We start from the raw sequence: 17,080 nt of genomic DNA on the forward strand, positions 1-17,080 counted from the left end.
CTTAGGTCTTTCGGGAGCCAGGTCTAAGATGTCACCACCTGATGCAATAAGGAAGTGGTTGATTGCTTTATGTGCTTGGATTCTCTTCCAATAAGCCCAGTTGTAGAGCTTATGAGCAAGTTCAACATCGACACCAAATAGACGGCTCTCAGGAAGCTCCCCAAGTGTTGAGGTGTCTTTCTTCTTCGAAAGCTTTACGTAGTATTCGCCTTGAACACCAAGCTTTTCGGTTAGGTAGTTTTGTAGTTTGTATTCAATGTCTGCTTTGCAGAGTTTTTTAGTTGCCATCGGGGGCTCCTTTGCTTACTGGTTTATTAATTGTTTGCTGGGATCAAAAGAAACGTTTAAGTTTTTCGAATCTATTAAAATTTCCTCTGGAAACATTGACCACTTAAAAGATCGAAAATAGCATTGGCTTTTTTCAACATATGCCTCCTCGCCCGGAAACCTTTTGTGCTTCCTGAAAAAATCCCAGAAGCTTTTTCTAAAAACACTTAGATTACCTATTCCATAAGAACAAATCTCCGTATTGGTCTCGTTCGCAAATCCATAGAAAAAATAGTCTCCCAGCCATACATGATTTTGTCTATTTCTGTTTTTGCTCCACTCTTTCTAGCGGTGCGGACGGTAAATTCGTCGGGCCATCTTTTAAAGTAAGAGTGCCTTCTGATCCTTGCAGATACCCTAAAATCCCCAGAGTGAAAAACAATCAGGTCTGTGTTTCTTTCTAAATCCTCTACTTGGGGTGCAATATTGAAAAACGCCCTTTCCTAATGCATCCTGGATTTTGGGGATAAGACGATCAGAAAATGTCTTATCGCCATCAAAACTGTCTGTTACTTCAAGCTGTGCACTCATTTCCCCACCCATCAAATCCTTTAATTTCTCTTCTATTAAACATATCTAGTCTCCTTCCCGCGGTTACCCTTCGGATTAATTCATAAAATTCTTCGGGCTTTTCAGAATGTCTTCCACTCTTTCCATTGAAACAGGTTTTAAAGTCTTTAAAGTCCACAAATTTCGGGTTCCCTTTGTGAGCATATAGAACAAATTCAGCGTTATATTTTGGTAGATTAAATGGTTGAAATCCGTTGTCTTTGTGCCATACAAAGGTACAAACAGACTTGAATTCCCAAGACTCTATAATATCAAAAGATGTACGCAGGTATTTTTGTGTTGTCCATAGAAAGATATGACAATCATCAGCAGCGGGTATCTTTAACTCTTTAATCTCCTCAATAGACATTGTTGGATAATCTAATCCCACCTGGTTTGGCCGAACATCTAGATTGATTTTCTGAACCTCCCATGGTGGGTCGATAACCACAACATCGTAAATGCCTTGTATTTCCTTGATCTCCTTGGTTTTGATAGACTCAAGATTACTAACAACAGCATCCCTAACCTCTTCTCTTCTAATATCCCCGGCAACCTTCTTGATAGATTCACCTTTTTTGAGACGCTCTAACAAGCCTGCATCCATCACTTTTTTGTATTGTCGCGCTGTTTCTCGACCACAATCAGCCTTTTTTGCAACTTTTTCTATGGTTTTGCCTGTTTCCTCCCGTGAGACCACTGGTGGCCTTTCGGAAATATTATTTGAAAACTGTTCAAGATTGGAAAATTTCCTTTCTTTTGCCTCCTGCTGCAAAGCCTCTAAGTCTGTATCTGCAAAGGCTAGCCTTAAACGTTCTTCAATAGGAAGATTCCTTCTTGAGAATTGGTTCTTAATCATCCATCTCTTGACCTCTAGGTTATCCTCAAACTCTCGCTCCTCAGTCTCAAAAGGTAGATTATATTTGTTGCAGATCTCATAGCGGTGGTGGCCGTCGATGATGGTTCCATTCCAGATAATGATTGGGGAATAGGCTCTTGCCCACCATCTAAGTTCATCTACTAGGTTTTCATATTCGTGATCGGCTAATGGAGGTATTAGGTCTCTAAATTCTTTTTTGATCTTTAGCTCGTTCATGAGTTTCCTCGCTCTTTGGTTTTTCCTTGGCTTGTTTGTTTGTAACGGGTATCTACTCTCGCCATTGAGGCGATTGTTGTGGGCTTCTGCTTGCCTAATAAAGCTGCCGTTGTCGCTAAGAACTTTGCGAAATCTCGGGCATTGAAGATTCCTACTAGGCGCCTTGTGGGGGTGAGCTTTTTGACATGGAAGGTAGTAATCGGATAATGTCCCTCTCTTTCGAATAAAACACTGTAGCCAGGAAGGTTTAGGGTTTTGATTGGGCTTGAAAGCTTGTTGAGTAAAAAACCCCGCTCTGATGTTGTAGTGTTGCTGTCTCTAGCAATCTCAAAGATGCAGAGAGGCTCGCCGCTTAGATTGTTTACGACGAAGATCTCAGTGCGTATCTTTTCTAGCTGCTTTAGCTTGATTCTATTGTCATAGAGGATGTCTTTGGTTTCGGTGGTCTGTAGCCACTTTGAAAAAGGTGTTTCACTCATCATCGTCCTCCGAAAAACCCTGCTCTATTAAAGCTTGTCCCATGATTGAGTGAATAAAACCCTCGATATCCTCGATCGTTCCATTTTCTAAATCTTTGATGTCTGTTTCAAAAACAACCTCATCTATGATTTCTTTATCTGTTTTCATAACGCCCCGTATTGATCCTTAAATTTAACTGTGTTTCCATCAAAAAAGAGATCGATGACCCCCGTATGTCCATGGCGGTTCTTTGCAACCGCAAGCTTTACCTTGTCCCCCTCCCTACTTAGCAGCATCACAACATCCGCATCTTGCTCGATCGATCCTGAGTCTCTAAGGTCTGAGAGTTGAAGGGTTTTCCCCTGACGCTTTTCAGATTCTCTAGAGAGTTGAGAAAGACAGAGCACCGTTACATCAAATTCTTTAGCTAGGAGTTTTAGCCCTCGAGAGATGTCCGAGACCTCTAAATAGCGATTATTTCTGCTGTCGTTTCCCTTTGCAGTAATGAGCTGCAAGTAGTCGATAACAATAAATTGAACTCCGTGTTCTCTTTTGTAGCGACGGACCTCTCGGCGGATCTCAGGAAGAGTCGTGCTTTTCTGATCTATATATAAAGGTAGCCCTTCAAGGGCTTGGATCCCCTTTTTGACAATTGAAAAGTCTTCTTCGGAGAGGCACCCCATTTGAATATCAAGTAGACGCTTTTCTGTATAAGAAGAAACGTAGCGGTTCAAAAGCTCTTGCTCGCTCATCTCCAAGGAAAAGAACGCGACCCCTTGATCCTTTGTTGCCGCATAGAGGGAAAAGTTAAGCGCTAACGCCGTTTTTCCAAGACCAGGTCTAGCACCCACAATATAAAGACGCGAAGGATAGAGTCCCCCCAGCGTATTATCGATATCTGAGATCCCCGTATTGATAACGTTCTTAGGGATTTTTCGCTTCCCATGTTCCTTATAATAGGCTTGTCTTTCCGACAGCTCTTCCAAAACGTTTTCATCAGCAATAATCTCCTTTAAGCTTTTCATCGAAGCGTATCCATGCTCAAGACCCGTAAGCCCTCGAACCGCTTGATCCACGAGTTGTTCGGTTTCTTCCTCTCCCTTCTCAAGCTTAGGAACCAAAGAGTGACACAAAGAAATCCCCTTCCTGCGCAGCATTAGGTCCTTAAGCTCTCGAACATACTCTTCATAATGAACACTAAGCCCCGACTTCTTAGCGATGCCCGTTAGAAACTCAAAGTCATTAGCTGAAAAGCTGCCCTTCTTTTTGCGCAACTCTTCAAGCAACAAGGCAATGTCAACCGAGCGCTCTTTTTGAACGAGGTCTTTGATGTTGGAAAATAACGTTTGATGCTTGTGATCGTAAAAGACTTCCTTAGATAGGGTATCCACCGCTTCTTCAGCGACTTCTCCCTTATTGATCATGCAACCCAGAAGTCTTTCTTCAAGATCTATCGAGTGGGGCATTTTTATCATACCGGCATCGCCCCGTAGCCATCATCGCTTCCAGGAAGCTTTGGCATCGCCTCTCTTTCAGGCTCGTCATCAACAAGCTCATAGCTCAGGTCTACTTTCAGTGGAGAGCCCGGCAATCGCGGCATCTTTTTCTCTTCCACAGGCTTTTGGCTAAAGAACCTCTTGTTGATTTTCTCAACAGAGCCTAGCTTGACGCTATAGACCCAGAGACCAACCCATGAAGAGATCTTTTTCTCAGGAGACTTGGTCTCGCCCTCAATAGAACCTCTTTTTGCCCCACGAGAGTCCGCTCCATCCAGCTCTTGGTAAAGGTCTTGAGCTCCCAGAGAATTTTTCCGTTTTCATCTCGCTTGAGCCTTCCCCTCTCATCTCGAACCGCAACCTCTTGTTCGTAGGTGCTTCTCTTCTCAATGTTCTCAAAAACATCTTCAAGCCTCGTCTTGCCACTACGCTCTTTATCGAGCCGCTTTCTAAAGTCCACAGCCTCAATCGCTCGACGCCAAACTTGGATGTCCCCAACCGACTGCAGCCAACCCAGCGTTTTGACAGGGGATCTTTTCCCCCGTCTCGCTCTCAAGCTTTCTCGCTATCGCAATAAACTCGCTGCTATCGACCCCCGCAAGCATTTTTTCCACTCCCGGAGAGTCTTTGCCATCGATGGCGTCTCGATACAGCTGCGCTAGAAAGGCATTATAGCCCATCTTCTGCGGGTTTTTCATCAAATGCGTAAAAAACCCAGTAAACGATCGCATCCTAAATTTACCAGTTTCGAGCTTTTTCCTCACGAGCTTCAAGGCTTTGCAGATTTTTGGAATCGGGCTCGTCTTCCAAAGACCGCCAAATGCCGATGTGCATCTCCTCGTCGTACTCCCGAGCAAACCCAAACGACTCAAAAATACGCCGCCTTGCGCATGTTTTAAACTTATCATATTCCTGCTTAAGGGTTTTACGCCTTTTGTACTCCTCGGTTTCAGGCCAGGGTGGGGCGCTGCTCGGAAGTTTGAGGTAGAGATTTGAGAGGTTTTCGGCTAAAGTAGCCCCAGAGTCAAACAAACTTGGACCCCAAATGGACCAATCAAGAGAAAACCCTTTCATTTTCAAAAGAAATTAAGCCGGAAACAGCAGGTTCCCCTAGCTTATTTTTTTTTATTATTCTTCCTCCTAGGAAGGATAATCTCTCTAATGTATGGGCTATTTTCTTTACAGTTTCGGTCTCAAATAATTGTTTGTCAATCGCCTCAAATTTATTCTTTATTGGCGGATACGTTGCTTGTTTCTCAAGTTTTCTTTTGTCGGATGGGCTGAGATGTTCTTCAAGCTTGGGAACCCCATCAACGAAAACAATCCCCAAAGAAAGCCACTCAGGAATCTCTGTTCCCTTCCAAGAAAACTGCACAATCGCATCCATTAGATCACGACCATCGCTTGTCAAAGGCTTATGAGTACGCGCTGGAATGTTCGTATTTTTCCAAATTTACGTTCTGGGGCAATTTTTCCGCGAAATTCTAATAAATTTATAAAGAGCTGAACGTTCGATTTCTTCATATTTAGGTCTTGAGCAAGCTCCCGAATCGAGTGATTGCAGTACCTTTTTGTCCAATGCATATCAGCGTAAATCTTTAATGCTAAAGGAAGATCGTTGTAGTGGGGGTTAGACTTGAAGAACTCTAGGGTGTACTGCTCATGGCCAGAGTTGAGGGGGGCGTAGCGCTGCCACTTGGTCTTTGTGGAGATTTCCTTTTTAATTCGATTTTCTGTAAGCTCATGACTGTAAGAATTTGGTTATAGTCCTGAGTTGTTCTTTTACTAAGCTCATGGTTGTGCGACCTTTCCTTACGTTTTGTTGTTTTTTAGAAGGAATCCGTCAAGAATAGCTTCTAAAACTAAATACCCGATTTGCCCCGTTGGCAACCCTTCGGGGCTTTTCTTTGCCCAAAAGAGATATCAGGTCCTCCTCTACAGCTCTTTTTTATTCCCACTGCAAGGAGCGTTTCTCGTTTTTACTCAATTTAAGATAACAGTTTCCAACCCACCATCTTCGGCAGGCGGCTAGCGCCTCTACATTGGAGGCTTTCTATGTTCATCAGTTTATACCACCCCGTCTTTATTTAGGAGTTCTTCCACCTGGTGCCATTTTTGGGGAAAAATCAACAAAAAATGGCACCAGGTGGAAGAACTCCTGCAAAAAGAAATTGTTATATATTCTCCAGATATTCATTAATATTTCAAAATGAGGCCTTATATGGTTTTAGAAAAAGATTTAGTTGGGTATCTTTGTAAAATAAGTGGAGAAAAAGAAGAAAATATATACCGCTCATTTCGAAAGCAGAGGGCCTTTTTTTTCGTTCAACAGATTTTAATTTAGATAGAATAAGGAGCGATATTGTGACGAATACACTTTTGGATTGGGAACCTTTTGAAGAAGGTGATGTTATCAAAAATAGGGTAGAACCTATTTCGTATAGCATTTGGCAGCGATTTCGAGGACATAAAGGGAGGAAATTTACCAAACAGGAATTGCCATTTTTTTCTTTTGAAAGGCTGGAGTTATTGCCGGCTCGATCCTCGCCATCGTATGGGACTTTAATAAAAACAATAAATCCTCAAATCACAAACCCTTTCTTGACCCCAATCAAAAAAAAGAATTCAGATTGATGGATTCAGGGAAGCCTTTCCCTTTATGAAAAAATCAGACCTTTTAAATATCCTTAATTTTTTAATTCTTAAGGAAGATGTTTTTGAGATCGGATATAGAAACTTTAGAGATAGTTATTTTAAAAAAATATCAACTACCATATCTAGCAAACCTTTTTGCATTAAAAAAATAGATAGCTTGGATTTCATGTTAGCCTTGATACGGTTTAACATGGAAATACTACCCTACACTGTTTTTTATATAGAAAGAGTTCAAGATAAGAAGAAATACTTTCCTCATTTTTATTATGATTTTGTCAAAGATTTTAAAGACAAAGATTTAAATGATATGGGAGATTTTATTTTTAGATGCTCCTCAGGTCTCCCTGAGCTTTCGTTAAAATATTTTAATGTTTTCTTGGCAGCAGATTTTGACCTGGATGTCTTTTATAAACCCACATCAGAAGAAGATTGAAAATGAAAAAATTAATGTTATTATTTTTTTTTTAAATGTGTCTTGTACCTTTGCAAACACACTAAGACTGCCTTTGGCTTCAGACGTCACCTCCTTAGATCCTAGGGTGGGCTCCGACGCAATAAGTAACTCTTTTATTGGGCTTATTTATGAATCACTTTTTGCTTATGACTCTGAGGGGAATGTGGTTCCAGGTTTATGTGAATCATGGGAGACTTCGGAAGATGGGTTAAGTTATACTTTTTATTTGCGCGACTCCTTTTGGGGCAATGGAGATCCTTGTACAGCCTACGACTTTGAATATGCCTGGAAAAAGTGCTGTGATCCTAAATATGCAGAACGCGCAACCTACTTTATGTACCCCATAAAAAACGCAGAACTTTCCTTAAAAGGTGGTTGTCCTTTGACAGAGGTGGGAATAAAAGCCTTAAACAGTAAAACCCTAAAGGTTGATTTAGAAGCACCAACTAACTACCTTTTTGAAGCTTGTGCCTCTTGTTCAAATTACAAGCCTATTTCAAAAAAAATGGATCAAGATCATCCCGATTGGATAAAGAGTTGGGATAAGCATCTTGTTACTAATGGTGCTTTTAAAATAAAAAGTTGGAAAAAGGGTTTTGAAATTATTTTAGAAAAAAATGATAAATTTTGGAATAAAGGCTCAATTAGAATAGATGATATTTCCCTATCAATTATTCCAGACCACATGACAGCTTTCTTAATGTTTGAAAAGGGAAAACTCGATTGGGTTGGGGAACCCTTAGGATTAATCTTGCAAGATTGTATTGATGAGAAAGGAAGAAATCAACTGAGTACTAATACCTCAAATGCGGTTGATATTATTGCTTTTAATACTTTAAAGCACCCATTCAACAATAAAAACTTTAGAAAAGCTGTTTCTTATGCATTTAATAGGCAGGAAATAAGCGATTATTTGTTTCCTTTAGGCTCTAAAAAAGCTACGACATCATATTTAAACGGAAAACTGATATTAAAAAATGAGGGGTATTTTGAAGATGGAAACGAAGAACTAGCAAAAGAATATTTCCAAAAAGCGCTTAAGGAAATGGGAAAAACCTCAAAAGAATGCTCTTTTATATATAGTTCTCGCTCTAATGCGCCCCATATAGGCGAAATCCTTCAGGAAAAAATACGAAAACTTTTTGGTGTTCAAGTTGAACTAAGGCAGAAAGAGTTTAACGTGCATTTTTCAGATCTTAGAAATGGAAATTATCAGATGGGAGAGGTTGGTTGGACATCTTATATGCCCGATGAGTTATTTTATTTAAGTTTTTTTCTCGACTCTAAAGACCCTTTGAATTTAGAAAACTGGGAATCCGAGACATTTAAATATCTCTTTAACAAAGGTCGTTACTGCAGCGATCCCGTTCGCAAGAAGATGTACTACCAGCTGGCCGAAGAGCATATGATCGATGAAATGCCATTTATTCCGCTTTTCCAAAAGATCGCTCTTTATAAAACCAACCCCAAGCTTAAGGGGTATTATTTTTCACCCGGGTTCTACTTAGACTTTAAAAACGCATACTTTGAGGAGTAATATGAGTGAAGAGTTGCTTGTTTGTGCCAACAAAAAAAACATAGATAAATCTCTTGAGTTTTTAAACAGCATAAAAAATATAAAAGATATCGACCAGTTTTACAATCACCTATGGGATTTTGGATCTTTTCTTGTAGGAGAGCCATCTGATGAAAATCTTGAGGAGTGGGGTTGGAAGTATAGTGAAATTCCTGATCCTATTGTTTTTATTGATAAAGAAGCACACCAAAAGAAAGAGTTTTGTGTTTCTCCAGAGGCTGCTACAAATTTGGAGAAAATCATAAATAAAACAAGACATGATGCTTGCTGCGTGATTTGGACTGGGAAAAAAGGAGAGAGCGTCCCCCTGCTTGATTTTTGTGTAAACTGGGGGACTTTTTTCTCTTTTAAAACATTTCAAAAGGGGTCTAAATATTTGCTGGATTCCATTAAAAAAGAGTTACTTAAAAAGGATATTGTTTTTATGACAAATTTTGAAGAGCTTGTGGCTCTTGAAAAAAAATACAAAGATGGAAATTACCCGGAAGAGTATTTAATTTAGTGTTATGGCAAAGCGAAAAATATTTTCATTATCAGAGGTCGCAGCTATGACAAAGCTCTGCAAAACAGGGCTCGAATACGACGTGATGGTAGGGAACCTTAGAATTTCAGGAGGTTCCCTTTTCTCAGTGCAGTCGAAAGAAGACTGGATGTTTTCAGAAAAAGACATCCTTGAATACTTGGAAACGCGCGTTAGCAAGTGCTCGACACTTTCAACCAACCAAACCGAGTTTCTCTACTGCATTGGCAAAAAGCAGCGCCCGGAAAAGCCTAAGCCAAAGGATACTAAGAAGCCCTTCCCATAGCAACTTCTCCGTCGTCATCTTCCTCACTGGCGACAACGCCAACGATTGTGCTGTAGGTATATCTCCTAAGATACGTTAGGTAAGATCCTAAACTTTGAATATCCTGCTTGGGCGGATTTACCGTCATACTTGACTCTATCCATTGTCCCGAGGCATGCCCAAGTCTTGTAAGCAGGGTCATCCCTGCAGACCCATTGCGGATAATGCGCTGAATAACAGCTAAACCATTAGCGCCTAGTGGTTTTCTTGACGCCTCTACAACAGAGGTTAAATCGGCAAATTTCCCATAATGAGCTTTTGTTGTTTTTTTTGCAGGATGCATTTCCAGCTGAGCCTTAGCAAGCGCTGCATAAAGCTTATCGAGTCCTTCCGACTCAGAAAGTGTGTTTTTGACTTCAGTAGTTACTGGTGTTATAGATTCTGACATAATTCCCTCTTTTGTCTTAAATGGGTTTTGCATCCATTGTATAATAACCCCCTTACTTATCGAACTAAGGAATGATTATGACAGAGGTTAAATCAGCATTTCGTCCTTCAAGCATCTCGCGTTATGTTAATTGCAATCTTTGGCGCTGGCTCCCTTTTGAAAAAAAAACACCAGAGCAGCTTAAATATCTGCAAGCGCGAACTGATGACCATACCCGTTTAGAACAAGAGCAATTTAATGATAAAGAATCTGAATGCAAAGCTTACTTTGAGGGGGTTAAAAGCCGCTGCGTTTATTTCTTTAAAGAGCAACACTTGGAAATGGAAATTGGTGGAGAGTTTTTAGAAGGGACGCCCGATGTCTATGGGTACGATGAAAATGAAAAAACTCTCCACATTTTAGATTACAAGACAGGCCGCAGCTATGTTCTAGCAGAAAACAACGATCAGCTGCTAGCTTATGCCTTGCTTGCCATAAACCGACATGATGATTGGCCAATTGAGAAAATCGAGCTTTCAATTTTAAATACGCAGCACGATGGAATAAGTCATCACGTATATATGGGTACGTCTTATATCAAATCGCTTAAGAAAAAAATTGAGCAGGGTATCGAGAAAAACAGTTTAGAAGAATCTTTTGGAAGACCAGGTAGTTGGTGTCAATTTTGTCCTAGCAAGCGGTACTGTTTTAGGAAAAAAGACTACAACGCCCTTAAGTCTTATGCTGATATCGATACCGACCACTTTATTTTGGAAAGCAAAAAGAGAAGAGCTGAGGTTGCCGCAAGAGAAAAAGACATTAAAGAGGGAAAGTTTTCAAAACTACTAACGCCCTTTTTGGTTGAAAAAACAACCAGCACTTGGAAAGAGTCTCTGCCAAATCACCTTTATGAGCTAAAACCTATGACCATCACAAGTGCTAGAAAAAAGTTTTCAGAAGACGAGCTTGCGGGCTTTAATCGACACAAAGAAAACTGTTTCTTTTAAGATAGCCAACTAAGAAATCTTCAACTCCTTCTCTTCTCTACCGATAGCAGCGTGGTATCTTTCAATCATATGGCTAAAGTCAGAAGGAAAAAGCTTAATTACAACAGTTTTGGTGGCATTTCCATACAAAAGTAGTTTTGCTTTTATCTCATTTTCCTCAAACGAAAGTTCAAGATCACAACTCCGATAAGGAAGTTTTTTATCCTTGATCATAGAAATAGGCGTTAACTCCTTCTGATCTCCACTATAAACCTCAATAACGTCTGTCCCCCTTTTAGGGGTCACTAAACTCTCAGTAAGATCTATATATTTTTCTCGACCACCATTCAAAAGAAGACCCATCACTTCATGGGGAGAAGATACCCCCTCAAAAGAGTGATGCTCTTTTTCTGTTAAGACTGTCCCTATCCCGTTAATTTTTAGTGCATGCTTTTGTGGTTTCATAGAAAGTCCTTTTTAAGGTTGTTTTTTGATTTTCTCTTATATTCATTAATATCATCAATATGAAGAACATAAGTAGACCCTTTTTTTACACCCTTCAATGTTTTTGCATATATTGCATAATAAATTTTTTGAGGGAGAACCCCAAGCATTTTTGCCGTTTGAGCAACAGAGTAAAAAACCTTATGATTATCAAATATTAGCTCCCCCTTGTAAGTAGATTTGTCATGAGAGTAAAGATTCTTTTTATACTCTGCTAGGTCAGCGATACTTATTGCTCGTTTTCCATTAATCCTTTGGAACTTAAGTTTTTTCTTTGATAACGCAGTTTCAATCGCTCCTACAGTTACTCCATGAATTTGAGCAGCCTCACGTACTGAAACAAATCTTTCACTAGGGGTTTGGTTTTCCATTTCACTCATTGTTGGCTCCTTTCTTAAAGTAATCATTCTTCGGCAGTCGGTTTTTATCTATTTAAAAATTAGGTTTATTATCAAGTTGAGCAAAGATACCAGTCCTATAGTAATCCAATGTTTATTTGATTTAAAAAAAACTATTTGTTGATTTTAAAACTCTCTAGTTCTCTTATTCTTGATTCAAAATCTCTAATTTCCTCTTGTATATAGCCTACGTGAACCTTTTGTTCTATTAAGTCAGAGGGTTCTACTTGTCTATCAACCATACTATAGGCTCATGAGTCCAAGATTGTTAGCTCTAATACTTGCGGCTAGTTTTGAAACATTAAAGTATAAGGCTATATCTTCAATACAACCATATTCACTCCACCTTTTCTTGAAAGTGTCAGTTGGCATGAGCAAAATACCGGCAAATTTATTTGCTTCTATTTCTTCAACGCTGTCGTCATATACTTTTATTGAATCATTACCATTCCTATGGTGCGTATGATAATTTTTGCTGTGCAGGACAATATGGCCCAGTTCATGGGCGAGGGTAAATCTTTGTCTAGACACAATGTCGTTGGGGTTAATGTATATTCTTTTTTCTGTATGTTTAACTTTTCCTGAGGTGTCCGACCCATCCTCTAAATAATAAGCTTTGTATCCCACTTTTAATACAATAGAGACAAGATCAATGGGAAATTCCTCTCCTCGAAGATCGTCTGCTTTTTTTTCTATTTCTTTTAAGCTTAGCATTTTTAAAAACTACCTATTTTACCAACAAATCAAAGACACAACTCTTATTGAATCTTTTCTTTCCATTGATTTTACACCTCATTGTAATAATGTAATAAGAAAACCTCTTTTAGAAAAGATTTGTTTTTTGTACAATTATATTCCTATGGACCTATGGAAAAACGGAAATAAAACATGAACGAAGAAAGCGAAGAGCTAGAACTTCCGGAAAGTGATGTGCTTGTAGATGATTATAAAGATCTCGCAATTGAGATGCTGTCAGGAAGTCGCGAAAAAACACTATGGTGGGAAAATGAGTATGATTAAAGATTTTTCTAATCGCTTGAAGAAGTTAGAGCGACATGTTGAATGCACGAAAAAATATGTTGAAAAAAGAAGAGATGCTCATGGGAAAAACCTTGGGAAAAACAACGAGCTTGGGAGAATCTTTAAAGCACAAAACAAGAATAAAGCATTATGATTGATCCCACAAGACAACTGCTCGATTTTCTACAGACTCCTCCTCCTAAAAACAGTTTCGAAGATATTCTTAGAAAACTTTCTTCAGAAAATGAAAATCTGGATGCTGCAGTTTTAGATTTATTGAAGTCTCTTTCATTAGAAGAGCTTATAGAAACAATCAAACAGTGGCGAAAAATATGAAAGATGAAGAAATGTTTGCAAAGTTAGAGGCCCTCCTTTTAGGAAACGAAGAAGAACAGCTACACTTTCCTTTTCAACCTACGAGTTATCCTCCTCAGACTACAACTCTTCCTCCCTATAAAAATAATCAATATTTGCTATTTGGATAAGAAGTAATGCTTTTGTGATTCTTACACTATTTTTAGGTCCTGTTTCTGGAGAAGATCAAAAACTGGAGTGTTTTTATCTCTCTCATGATGAAAAAAGAAGAGAAGAGATCTGTCCTATTAGATCAAAAGAGGGTGAAGAGCGCTCTAGACTTTGGCATGCTCAATATGGAGTGATCAAAGTAAAAACCAATCAAAGACTAAGGACTGAAAATGGAAATGACTGAACCTCAAATGTATGTTGCTTTAGGAGTGATCCTTGTTGTAATTGCTGGAGCTCTTATCATATACGTTAAAAAACAAGGATAACATGTCTAAGCTAGAACAGTTTTCAATCAAGCCCATTGAAAAAGCAATCATAAATCATACAAGTCCTTCTTTCGTTATCAATAAAAATTATGAGATCGTGATTCCCGAGAGTGGAAAAAGCCTCTTGCACCCCAATTACTATGATGGGGATACCCTGTGGAGATTTTTTGAAAAACTCTATGCTAAAAAAGAGAACTTTATTCCTAATGATGTTGAAGTTGATAGTCGGATCTTTCTGCACAGACTTAACGCCTTATCAATGTTTTTAAAAAGACGTGGAGAAGACGGCAAATCTGTTGGGAGAATCATCAACAATATTAATCCCTTTGAGGGGAATATTAAAATAGAACCTCTGACTCTTCGGATCTTTGATGATTTCCGCAATCCTATTTTTTCTAAATCTCTGATGAAACCTGAGACCAAGGCGATTCTTAATGGTTTTTGTCAGCAGTGGGAGGTTGAAAAACAAGAGCTTCTTATGGTTTGGAAAAAATAAGTCTTTAAAAGTGTTGCCCTTAATTTTTGAACAGCCTAACTTTCTCAAGTCCCCCATAACCGAAAAATTTCCTTGTTTGTCATGTGTGCTTTTTATTAGAAGGACAAACTCTATGCTCTGGATCCCACCATAATAGGCTTAAAACACATTGTCTTGTATTGCCCACAATCGTTTCTTACCAGAGATTCTTATGGAATAAAGAGAATCAACTTCATCTAAATCTAATTCTATTAATCGTTTTTGCGCTTTCTTACTCAAGTCACAAATCTTTACAGAGTGAGAGCCGCTTTCACGCATTTGAGTCCACTGCATTTTTTGGAAAGATAAAATTCTCTCAAGAATTTCTTTCATGCTTAAAAGAGAGAACTTTTGCTCACTCCAACTTATTTTTGTATCCATGCTACAAGCATCAAATACTGGAAACAAAGTACTGATTTCTTCGGGTGATCTTTTTTGCCTAGCAAATGAGTTTTGAACCCTATTTTTTCTGATCAAACAGGCTCTCCATCTATAGAGCTATAATAATCACGCATAGATTCTGTGGTAATTTCACAATTTCCTCTCTCTAGTGGTTTTAAGGTTTTTCTTGCAACTTTCCAGGGGTCTTCTAAATGGGTTAATTGACTTAACCATTCAGCACTTTTTTTTCCATACGAAGATATAATCTATTCACGATATCTTTTTGATTATTAGAGAGTTCTTCTTCAGATCCCTTTGAAACTGAGTAAACATAAAATTGCCCCTTATGTTCATCATATAACTCTCTTATAACAGGTCCACCCACCCAGGCAAAAACTTTCTCTTTGAATAATGGTTTTTTATTCCATGATAAGAACCATGCTTGAGAATAATATACAAGTTTCTGGAGCTTCATAGCTGTAAGGATTTCACACCTTTTTCCCACTTTTCTAAAATGTATTTAGCTACATCTAAAGCAGATACAATTTTTTCTTTCATATTTAAACTCCTTCTGTAAGGACAATTTTAGCAAAATAAATACTTTTTTTGTAAACTGGAGTTAAATTAAATGGAGGAACTCCAGAAGACTACTCATATTTGTAGGCTCTAACGCTATATTCTGGTGTGCGATAAAAAACAGACTCATAATTAATGATTCCCTTATCATCTGTCACCATCCATGGTATATCTCCATGGGAGTACTCACTTATTTGATTTGCATTTTTATCAGCGTGATGGTTTAAAACATCATTTATAAGGTTGAGCTCTTTGGCTGAAAAGCAGTCAAGATTAGAGTTGCGACAAGAAATGTATCTTAGTTGATCCTTTTTATAATATTTGCTTTTGATTATTTCAATGTCTCCATTTTCAACCATTTGATTTACAATTTCTTCAAATTCAACAGGAGCGAATCCAAACTCCTCTTTTCTGTAGGTTGCTCCAATTAACTGTTCCTCGTATTTTTCGTAAAAATCAAAGTCTATAAAATAAAGAAGTTTCCATATAACAGTTTTCCCAACATTTGGCTGTCCTCCAACTTTCCCCAAAATATAAAGTAAAGCTTCGCGAAACTTTTCCAAATTTTTTATTGGAATATTGATACGCATACTGTTTTCGTTTTGTACGAAAGATTGATTTTCTTTTTCCATAGCCTTCGACACATTTTAAATATTAAGAATAGATTACAGAAAAGTCAGGTCTTTAGCAAGATAATAGCCCTTGTTAACGATACGGTAATTCCTATATCGGTAAAATCTCCAAACCATTTTTTATAAAAAACCCTCAAACCCCTTAAAAGCCCATATTTTGCTTTATTTAAGGTTTTCTTGGTTTTTGATATAATCACAAGAGCCCATACGAAATAATCGAATATAGAGCAAATATGAAAGCCAATTTTCTTCAAACTCACGAATTAAAAATATATTATCTATCTTTTTAAGAATATCATCCCAACCATAAGCAACAAGACCTTGATGCCCGAGTCTTTTAATGTTCTCCAAAAAGAGCTTTTGACTGAGAGAGAGTTTTCCTTTTTTGGTTTTGATTTCAAAAAAGATGATCTTCTGCGCTTTGATAATACAGAAATCTGAGACCCCAGGGAGGATTCCTAGAGGCTTGAGGTCATAAAAGAATTTTCCAGAACGCCTTCCAACGTCATTCTTGATATGAAAAAAGAGAAAGTCTCTAGAGTTTTGATAAAGCCGCAGGAGTTTTACCAAGTTTCTATGAAGGTCTTTCTCTTTTTCCATGAGATTAAAATTACTTCACAATCTCTTTAGAGATTTTTGTGTGAAGTTCTTCAATTTCTTTCTCATAGTCTTCAAGCACTTGGCAGGCATTTTGCGCCTGGTTTTTTTGAGCACTTAAACTTTGTTGAAGACCTACTTTATGATTGTGAATTAGATCAACAAGAGGAGGGAGAATCTTTTTAGAGAGGATACTCTCTATAGGATCCAAATCAAGATAAGCTTTTTTAAGAGCCTCTTGAGCTCTTCAACGTTGCCATCTTTTACATCTTGCTTCAAAGCGTCTAGATCTTTCTTGAGTTCTCCAGAGTTTTCTAAACAATCTGACACCCCTTCAAAAATTTTGATTAAATCTTTAAAGACACGAATTGGTAGGGCTTCTAGTTCTTTTTGTTCCATAATTATTTTTTTCCTTTTTCAAGTTTTTGATGTTTTAAATCTTCTGAGCCTTTTTTCTCAAAATCAAGAATTTTAGACTCTTCTTCATAGACGCCAGGACTTTTGATATATTCAATCCTTGTCTGACACGCAATAGTGAATAGAAAAGATAAGATCAGAGAGATACAAAGGATCTTACGATGTTTTTTCATTCGCTGCTCTCATCACTTTTTCTAGAAAAACCAAACAGCTTTTTCTTTGTCTTTTGATTTAGATTCATTCCTGAGGAACGGGCACGGTTGTTGCTGTTGTGTCCTCGTGTTGTAAACTGCTCAAAAATATAACTATTTTGATTTTAATTGCGTTGACTTGATCAAATGCTTCCTTAATTGCCCCTTTGTTAGGCTCATAAGGATACATTGAGGGAGTCAACGATTGGTTATATTTTTCTAGCTGACTTGCTGCTTCAGCTGCATGCA

At 38.3% G+C, this 17,080-nt stretch overlaps 1 protein-coding gene across 1 annotated transcript; it reads right to left on the reverse strand.

Moving 5' to 3' along the window:
- Window positions 1–2,595: 2,595 nt before the first annotated feature.
- Window positions 2,596–3,906, reverse strand: LOC308127992 (replicative DNA helicase DnaC-like; the record flags this gene model as incomplete). Its single annotated transcript, XM_080493659.1, has 1 exon — window positions 2,596–3,906. One exon carries the CDS (start codon window positions 3,904–3,906, stop codon window positions 2,596–2,598), a length of 1,311 nt encoding a protein of 436 aa, XP_080349785.1.
- Window positions 3,907–17,080: the final 13,174 nt, after the last annotated feature.

This window comes from Lipophrys pholis, assembly GCF_963383615.2.
Source record: "Lipophrys pholis genome assembly, contig: SCAFFOLD_109, whole genome shotgun sequence".
Lineage (NCBI taxonomy): Eukaryota > Metazoa > Chordata > Actinopteri > Blenniiformes > Blenniidae > Lipophrys > Lipophrys pholis.